This window comes from Chanos chanos, chromosome 4 (genome assembly GCF_902362185.1).
Source record: "Chanos chanos chromosome 4, fChaCha1.1, whole genome shotgun sequence".
NCBI lineage: Eukaryota > Metazoa > Chordata > Actinopteri > Gonorynchiformes > Chanidae > Chanos > Chanos chanos.
The window spans coordinates 3,614,500-3,624,553 of record NC_044498.1 but is presented as its reverse complement, the minus strand read 5'-3'; the positions used below and the strand labels follow the sequence as shown (position 1 = coordinate 3,624,553).

At 46.4% G+C, this 10,054-nt stretch overlaps 1 protein-coding gene across 1 annotated transcript; it reads right to left on the bottom strand.

Moving 5' to 3' along the window:
- Nucleotides 1-209: 209 nt before the first annotated feature.
- On the bottom strand, nt 210-7,395 carry lrfn2b (leucine rich repeat and fibronectin type III domain containing 2b). Its single transcript, XM_030771842.1, has 2 exons — nt 6,020-7,395; nt 210-1,200 (listed from the first exon to the last, which is right to left on the bottom strand). Exons 1-2 carry the CDS (start codon nt 7,393-7,395, stop codon nt 210-212), a joined length of 2,367 nt encoding a protein of 788 aa, XP_030627702.1.
- Between the last annotated feature and the right edge of the window lie 2,659 nt (nt 7,396-10,054).

The following is a 10,054-nucleotide window of genomic DNA, read 5'->3' as shown; positions in this document are numbered from 1 at the left end:
GTTCTTTTGAAATTTCATGCAGAATAGGAACAGAGAGATTACACCCCCTCCCTCTCCCCCACCCCCAACAGTAGCTCTAGGTGAGCAGTTGTTGTTCTCATTTATACAGTCCATTACATCAGAACCATGTGGGTAACCAGCATCATCCTGGGCCTCTTTTTAAACAGCACTCCCCTTGGGTTCGGAGCGTCCATCCCAACCGAACCCCCTTAAACAGTACTCTCCATAACCCACTCGGAGCTCTCCACGGTACCCTTACTGCTCCCCACGTCTCCCTCCTCATCGCACTGTAGCAGCATCCCGTTCACGGATAGGCTCCTCTTAGTCCAGATGTTGCTGATGCGTCTGGGATAACTGCGCAGCTGCGTGCTTGTGGCCGCCGCAAAGTCGCCCATGTCGAAGGAGTGACTCCTCTTGGGTTTGGAGTCCAGGGGCAGCATGAGAAGCCGACTGAGGCGAGAGTCTAGCGTCCTCCCCAGCAAGGGCTCCTTGTCCGTTAATGGTCGCGCAGGAGTAGTGTTATTCCCTCCCGTTGACACCCCAGATCCAGAACCCCCCGCGGGTCCTGGCTCCCTTTGCTGGCCGCGGAGCTCCAGGGACGTGAAGGCTCCCAGCAGCTGGTCCAGGTTGGTGCGGGGTTTGTGTGGCGCTGACCTCCAGATGCTGGCCAGCGTACTGTTAGGGCTGTAGGAGCCTCTGCCCCCTGCGTGGAGTGAGTCAGAGGAAGAGGAAGAGGAGGAGGAAGAGCTGAGACTGCTCTGGAGCGACCCGCACTTGAACTCCACCACCTCGTCATGTAATGTGACTTTGGGTTTCAGGGGAGGCAGGGGTACCCCGTTTTGGCCAAGCCGTCCGCCATTCGTCTGGGAGTACGTGTCGCTGACGTCAGCAAGCTTGCCCGGAGGGGGCACCCCGTCGCCCGTAGATTTGTATCGGACCATCAGGATCACAATGAAGACGAGCAGAGTGGCCACAATCACCCCGCCCACCACCAGAATCATGGTTCCACCCAGGAGCTGGCTGTGGAGAGACTGGCATTGTGGGTAGTCGTCACGTGTGAAAAACTGGACGCAGCCCACCACGTTGGTGGCGGTCAGTGTGGTAGCAGTGTCATCCCAGGCTGCCAGGACACAGAGGTCGTAACGTGTGCCTGAGACCAGGTTAGTCACGAGGAAAGCTCTGCTGGAGGCTGGGATCATCCTTTAATAAAAATTAAAAAAAAAAAAACACACAAAGAATTACTTTTGATAATGCCGAATAACGAATTGAAAATATTACTAGTACTTTTTCTACAACAACTACTACTACTACCCCTACTACTACAACTACTGCTACTGCTAATAATAATAATAATAAAAATAATAATAATAAATAATGGCATATAAGACCAAGTTTGAAATTGACTTGAGAGAAATAATTTGTTGAGTCCAGAGTTTTGGAGTGTTTGGATGAGTCCCTTTTAAAATGTGAAAAGGGAGGACACCAGATGATAATTCAGTGGAACAAGAGGATAATGTTTTCAAGTGTCTTTCACATCGATCTGTTCGTTCAAAATGGAAGTTTTTTTTTTTGTTTTTTTTTTAAACCCATCATCCCCAAGTTCTCTGACTGCTTGAGTGCTATCTGTGACTGTCCTCTCCACTAAATGTCAGAAGTCAACCTTGCGTTTTTTTTTAGTTTTTGCTCCTCTTTTATGAGGTCTTTTGCTTTTTTTCTTTCCTTTTTTTTTTTTTTACTCATTCTTTCTCACTGCTCTAGCTGACAGCCAGCAGTAATTGGCTCTATCTCTTGAAGCCATCTGTCCTGGGGTGGCAAACAGATGGTACATTTGATATCAGCTCCATCCTGGAAAAATTAATAAATAAATAAAGCAGGACATAGAGGCTAACACAGTGTCGACAGTGAGTGTGTGTGTGTGTATGTGTGTTTAAAAGAGAGAGAGCATTTTGTTCAGGTGAAACGTCAGCTGGTTCTTCTTGCTGGCAAGTGGTCCTCTCTCCAGGAGAGATTAAGTCTGTGGAACACTCATAAGTGAGGAGGGGAGCCCTGAGGATCTGACACCACACACCCACCCAATGGAATATGACAGCCCATATCAGCCTTCATTATCAGACCATGTCACTGGCATCTGGATCTCCTCAGCCCAGGAAAAACCCATGGCATTAATAAAAAGCAGTCGCTTGGTGTAAAATGTTTCCCCATCTCTCTCTCTCTCTCTCTCTCTCTCTCTCTCTCACACTGGTCTCTTCGATTAAGCAAGCATTTCTGTCATTGTACACTACAATATCAGCACACCAAAAAAAAAAAAAAAACAGACGGAAGAATTAAATTTAAATTTTTTTCCCTATTTTCAGTCCTCTGGCGATGTAATCTATTACTCAGTCATAATTGCCTTCCTCGTGCTCAGAGAGACGCAGGGTAGCCGTCATCTCCTCGCTCTCTCTCTCTCTCTGCTTCCATCCATGATTGATTTCAGGCTGTCTGCATCCACCATTTAATTCTGTGTAATTCATATGTGCGCGGACTGAGCAGAAATCAAGTGGAAATGTCAGCAGCTGCTTGTCATAAACTAACTAAACAACTAAATAAATAAATACATACATGCATGCATAAATAAAAAAGTGTTCTCCAGTACCCCCTTGGGCTGGAAAAAATAATTTGGAAGAATGCTTTTGCCTGTTTTTTTTTGCAGTGCCATCAGGGGGTGGAAGCATTAATCGGGAATGGGGTCCTGAGAATGCGCTGACGGGAATACGGAGAAGAGAATGACAGCCATATCTGCTCCCTCTCCTCCCTCCAGTCTTCCCAAGGCTTTTAGAGGGAACACAGTTATCTTTCCTTATTAAACACACTTCCATATTTAAGGAAACCGACACAGCCTGATGAATAAACAAAGCAGTACACCCCCCCCCTCGCCTCTCTAGTTCCCTTCCCTTCCTTCCTGCAATCATTAGACTATTACACGAATCGTTCTCTATTCCCTCTCTTACAGTCTGTCTTCCTCTCTAAATGCAAAGAGATACAGTTACAAAAAACCAGAGAAAAAAAACCATAACTCATTCTTTTCCATTGATTTCTCCGTCCGTTTGCTCTGAACAAACATAGACAAGGTCGTGCAAACGGCCTCCTGCTCCATTGATTCCTCCGTGGCGTCGGAGTGCGAGGAAATTTGATTATGTTTATGTAAGCACAACAGCTAATGGGTTTTTCTAACTCTGTGGTGAGGGGAGAGACTACGATCTTTGTAGACATGGAGTAAGGCGAGAGAGAGAGAGAGAGCGAGAGAGAGGCCGAAATGGATCTCAGCACTGGTCTGTGTCCATCCTCAATCCCCTGGGTCTCTTGAGTGCTCCAACTCCACCTTCGCAATAATCGTAATGGATGAATGCCTTTACAGAGAAACTGGGGCAGAGGGGATCCGAGTGGCAGGCCATGCCAACTGTGGAGCCCATTCTGTACTCTGCATTCAGGAGTATGTGTGCCTCATTTTAATGAGCTGGTTAAGTTGGTCTCCTACAGAGACACAGTGAGGGACTTCTCAAAGCACCCTTATTCACTCCTCTGAGGACAGAGGAAGGGAAAAGAAAAGTACTCCTACAGTAAACGAAAGCCTCCATGGGGATGTGGAGGTTCAGGATTTGCTGTCCTTTAAAAACGGGCAGGAATGAGTCTCTTTCACAAAGATTTATCTTTGTTTGGCTGCTGCATACTGTAATGTTCAAGGTAATGCCTGACTAATCTTGGTCAAATTTCAAAACAACCAGTTTACATCCATAAGACTGTGGCAGAGAGCAAGAAACAGATGTTTTAAAAGAGGGGTATCAAATCCACGATTCAGATTCTTTAGATGGGTGATGGTGAACCACGATGTTTCCAAAACATTACTATAGGTTTGACCCTGTGCGAGGGCTGGGCACTACAAGGATTTTAATGTGGCATTTTTACCAGTAATGTCTGCTTAAATGAAGAAAACCACCAACCACTTCTAGTCTCTGAATTAGTGCTGCGGTTAAGAACATGAAACAGTGTGAAGTTGCAGAAAACAACCAGTAGACTAGTATGGAGCTTAAAAGAAGAAAAAGAGATGTGAAACGAAAAAACATGCTTCTTGTACCGATAAATACAATTATTGTCCAATTGAAAATCATTCCTTGAAACGAATTTTTTGGACGTACCGCCCAAGCTTGTTCTTAAACTGATACAACCACCTAAAAACTACTGAAAGACTCCTCTAAAAACTACTGAAAGACTCCTCTCAAAGCTTCTGCCTCTCACAAAGTTCTTTGTTCCAGAACAGCTGATTAGCTTGATATGATAATTGCTAACAGCGCCACAATTGACACAGCACCTTAATCATCTCGTCGACTAACTTCAGGTTTTTTAAGTACAGGGTAGATGTATTCTGACACAAAGACTTTTTAATGCACTTAAAAATAATTTAATTACTTAAAAGTAATGGTTTACTTACATCCATTTTTTTTTCTGTGGACTTGAAAATACTGGGCAGAAAGACAGTTACTCCATCCTGTTCTAAAGGGGAAAGGATCCCTAACTGCCTATTTTGTAATTTAGCAGCCGACAAACAAGTATGTCCATCATGTTCCTATTTTCAGTTAATGGCCGATAGGAAAAGCTGTAGGAGTGAACTCCTGGCTCTGGGATGCATCCCTCAGATCCTAGGGAGAAGTACTGGTGCTAAATCACACAACACACCACACACCAGCCATTACGGGATAAAGCAGAAGCTCACTGGCCTCGCAGCAAACAGGCTAAATTATTACCAACAGCCTACATCCGACAAGCATCTTCCATTACTGCATCAACGCCAGGCTCCTTTCTCTGCCTCACAGACTATAAGACAACTCTGACAGTTATACCATATCACCCTTTAACAAATTCCTGGATTCTCATCTTGCCTCAGAGTGGAGTGGATGAAATATCCGTCTCTTTGTCAAACACCTGATCTGTAATTGGACAAACCGGGGGGTGGGGTGGGGGTGGGGTGGAGCTGATGTTTGAGGGATTACAGGTGATTTGTGAAACGGGATGGGTTGGGATAGAGGAGCGTGGGGGCAGTCAGAGAGGCCTGCTAATGGGCAACATAAAACGTATTTCTCCTCCCAAAGCTGTACCATGAATGGTATACACACAGACTGCCTTAGGACACAGTCTAGCTTTTCCGACAGAGGCCTCTGACCGGGGATTGGCTCAGTTGCTTTACCATGCTTCCCTGACAGGATGAACAGTTCAAACGCAGAAGAAGAATAAACAGAGAAAGACGTGCACACAGATGTGGTAATGTGGATTTATACAGCAAATGAAGTGCGAAGGAGAGTGGAGTCATCATGCGTCCGCTCAATATTAATGGATAACTGATTTAAATGGCATTAAGTAATTGGATTTTCGCTCTGCTTGGTTCCTTCAGATTTATAGCGCTGCGACAGGCTCCTGTAATGCAGTTTGTACCTCATCACATCTTACTGGATTGACAGACTCACTGACTTTGCTGAGCTTAGGAAACCCCTAAGCACTCCAATGCAAACATAATGGAGCAGGGCTTGAAGGGAGAGTGGCTACTTAGCAAGTAAGACATCAGATGATGGGGGGATGGGGGGAGCAGAGAATAAGACATTGTTTTTTTTTTTTTTTTTACCCCTTTTTGCTGCTTAAAAATTCAGCAGGCATTGCTATGGGATGATGGATTGATCCCAGAAGGCCACTAGCAGTATATGCTATCGAAGAGAGCTGTGTTTAAGTCTTAAAATAAATTTGATGCTGTCCTGTTGGTTATTGATACCGTCTGTCGAGTGAGTTTAACGCTCATCACTCAGAACCTGCTACAACTGTCAGGCAATGCGAAAAGAGGAAAAACGGCTGTTCTCACAAATAAACAAACCATTTACTGTAACTGACATAACATAACACAAATATCTCCATCCTATTTACTCAGTCATAATCTCTATTTATTTAAAATGTTGTTGTTATTGTTGCTCTGAAGCCATGAGACTTAAGCTTTTACCTGTATATGAGGACTTCATCGTCAGAGCAGTTATACTGAAGCTGATACATTTTCACTTTGGGTGCAGCTTTGCTGACAGTCCACCTGACTAGGGCCGAAATGGCAGTCACTTCCGACACGGACACGGCTTTCTCGGGTTGGCTCTTGGGAACGCCCTTGCTGGTCCTAGAGGTACCAGTGATGTCTGAGAGGCGCGACTTCGGTTGGGAGGCCTGGCCAGTACCATTGCTAATGTGGGGCAGCTGGATGATTGACAGCTCCACTGAGGCTGTAGATTCACCTGCCACATTGGCGGCAATGCAGGTGAATGTGCCATAGTCCTTCGATGTGGTTATCAGGATCTCCAGGGTGCCATTTCGGTACACCACGATCCGTGAGGAGTTGCCAAGCAACCGGTCGTCGGGGGCAATCCAGTGGATGGTTGGCATGGGGTCTCCGATTGCCTCACACCTCAAACTGGCCGTCTGACCCTCCAGCACCAGCATCCTGTGTGTGTGCTGGGTGATAAGGGGTGGCTCACATACAAACTCTCCCTCCCGCACATTCCAGAAATAGCGCCCTTTCAGGCCTGGAGGGGAAGCGCAGGTCTCCAGGTCGTCATCTCTCTCCAGGCGTCTGAACCACAGCAGTTCACAGTTGCAGTGCAGAGGATTCCCGCCAATGCTCAGGGAGAGCTGTGGGGCAAACGGCGTGGTCATTGTTACCGAGTCCTGCGCCCGTGCGAAAATGGGATCAGGCGGAAGCTTCTGGAGCCGGTTGGACGTGAGGTCCAAGCGTGCCAGCCTCTCCAGGTCAGTGAAGGTGCCTTCTGGGATGTAGTCCAGAAGATTGTGATCTAGGCTCAGCTGGTGCAGGTTGATCATTTGTCTCACAGAATCCCAGGGCAGAGCTTTTAGGTTGTTGTAGGACAAATCCAGGTCCTCCAAGGCCAGAGCCAGGTCCTCGAAAGCCCTGTCTGAAATACGTCCCAGCTGGTTGTTGTTGAGGATGAGATGCTGGAGGTTAACCAGACCGCGCAGGTCGTCAGGGCCCAACTCCACTAGTCGGTTGTTGTCTAAATGCAGCGATCGGAGCGTCTCCAGGTCGCCAAAGGAAAAAGGCTGGATGTAGCTGATGGTGTTGCGGGAAAGCGTGAGGTCCACCAGGTCGGTCATGTTGGCAAAGTCTTGCTGCGTTATCCGCAGGATGTAGTTTCCTCCCAGTCGGAGCTCCACCGTGCGACGGTCGATGTCTGGAGGTACAAAGAGGAGCCCCTTGGCAGGGCACAAGGTGCCCAGGGATTCAGACAGGTTCTGGCAGACACAGTACTTAGGGCATGCATGGGCCAACATCACTGCCATTCCCAGGACCAGCAGCCGACACAGCATGCGGTCCATGGTAGATTCACACTAAGGAACCTGTAAAGGAGGGAAAAACGAGACAGTTATTATAGCCATAATGATGGATTCTACCACTCATTAACACTGACGAAAAATGAGAGAAAAAAAAAAGTGTTTCTTTGACAGATGTTCACAGTTGGAGTAAACAGCTCTCTCTGACGTCCACTGCTCAGTCCCAGCGGGGTGTTGGGGAGGTGGGGGTGGGGAGGCCGTGTGTTTGGAAAATCAGACACTGGGTCATCCCATCGGGTACCGCTGTCCTTTGAGCGAGCACAGCGTCCAGTCATCAGTCTCATTCAAATCACACTCATGTCTGTTCTCTTTGTCTCTCTGTGTTTGTGTTTGTGTTTGTATTTGTGTTTGTGTGTGTGAGACAGAGAGACACAGAGAAAGATGAGTTGTGAGGGAGGGAGGGAGACAGGGTTTTCCAGTTGGTTTATCTTTTCGTATAATCTCCCTCTAACCCACAGAGATCAGCTATGTGTCAAGGCAAACGTGCCAGTTCAAACCAAAGCTCATCACCATGCTAAAGACATTTAATGTATATGTAACCACAAATCATTTGTCGACGCTACTAGTTTCAACACTAACCATTTAACACACACATCTAAGCACCAGTTCACCAGGCCTGTGTAGCTAAATGGCTGCAAGAATGTTGGACATTGTGCTATAGAATCAGCAGTGTGGTGCCATGCCACATTCTCTTCCATTACCTAAAGATCAAGTCATAAAATGACACGAAAGCATAATGAAAGGCATAATTAAACAAGTCTCTCATTCCACACAATTACACATGTAGCAAAACAGGACACACAATTTCTCTCTCTCTCTCTCTCTCTCCCCCCCCCTTCATACACACACACACATACACTCAAACACACTTTTTCCCTCTTTTTTCCCTCTCTTGTCATTTCTGCAGTGGCTACATGACATGCTTCAGTCATCTTTCAGCTCTGATACTGTCAGTCAAACTGGCCAAGAACACACACACACACACACACACACACACGCACGCACGCACACACGCACAAACTAGTCCAGTCATAAAATTAGTCCACAGACACATAAGCCAACGAAACAACCTTTTGAAAACAGGGTTTCTACACAGCCGTTTTAAATGAAATGGTCTGTCTTCTCTTACTGTAGATTTTAACTGAAGATTGAGCATTAACAGGTGTGGCCTCCACCTACATCAGTGCCTGGACAGGGCAGGAGGGCAAAATTCTGTCATGATCTTTGTGGAAACAGCTAGTCTTTATGACCTCAAGTCACAGCCTTTTACAAAATCTGTACCTCTCTCTCTCACACACACACACACACACATACACACGCACACATACCAGAGGTGATGGGTCATTTTTTCATAAGAACAGCACAGGCCAATCTTCCTGTCTCCTCTAAAATCAATCACTCGGTCAATACCAAGGACACAACCCTTTGGTGGGGAGGGGGTGATAAAGGGATGGGGGGGGGTGGAGAGAGGAAGGAAAGGATGGATAGAGGGTCTCAGCAAAGGCTGAGAAACCACAGAGATCCTCTGACTAGCCGAGCGTGACAAAGTCTCTATTGCGGTGGCTGAGTAATCCAAGTGTGTGTATGTGTGTGTGTGTGTGTGTGTGTGTGTAATCAGAGGAGGACCTTGATGCCTAAACACATCAAAGCCAACAGACCGGGGAGAGAGAGGGAGAGTGAGTGAGAGAGAGAGAGTGAGAGAGAGAGTGTGTGTGTGTGAGAAAGAAAGAAAGGAACACACACCGGTGTCTGAATATATCCCAGCCCCTTGAGACCCTAATATCCCAGCTCAATCACACACGCAAACACATGTGCACACACGCACACACACACATATGCTCACACACACACACACACACGCACACACAAAATGAGAGTAACGGGAAAAGTTTGACTTTTCTTCTGCCTTGTTTAAGTACCGAGCTGTAGAACTAACTGACTCTGTCTTTGCCTGGTGCCTTATTTTTACAGCCAATCAGAGGTGAGACGTTTATCTCCGCTGCAACAATGTGAGCCTTATTAGCTCAGAAAAATATGTGTTCACACGTACGAATTTGTAAGACAGAGGTCCAATATGAAAAACTTTCTTATGATGATGTGTTAAGTCTAGTTTGGTTTATACACAGTCAATACGCAAGTAGAGATCATTCATTCAATGCTTCAACACTCCTCCACCAGAACAAGACAGAGGATTGACTGATGAATGGAAGGAAAGAGAGATAGACAGAGAGAGAGAGAGAGAGAGAGAGAGAGAGGGGGGGGGGGGGACAGAGAGAGGGGGGGGGGTAGACAGAGAGAGAGAGAGATACAGAGTGACTGACAGGAGTTTGTGGCAGTGATGTGAGGGGAGATGTCAATCATTCTACCAGGAGAGGGGTAGGGGTTTTAAGATTTTGTCCCCATACTTAAAAATGTCTCTGTGACGCAGGACAGAATGAACTCGTTACTGCTCTACGGGCTGGAGGGTTTTTTGGGGGGTTTTTTTTGGGCTTTTTAATTTTTTTTTCTTTCCCAAGTGACTAAGTGGCTTTTAGATGGAACTTTCCACCAAGGATTGTGAAGGCGCTGTACTGGCCTGAGAGAATTCGCTGAAAATGAGCACATTTAAAAAGCCTCATACAGCATATTACACACACACTCTCGC

Bases quoted from the DNA above. Each gene is read 5' to 3' on its own strand.
- lrfn2b (XM_030771842.1), bottom strand. From the start codon at position 7,395: ATGGACCGCATGCTGTGTCGGCTGCTGGTCCTGGGAATGGCAGTGATG. The intron at 1,201-6,019 runs GTAAAAGCTTAA...TTTTTATTAAAG, and splicing joins GATGAAGTCCTCATATACAG to GATGATCCCAGCCTCCAGCA.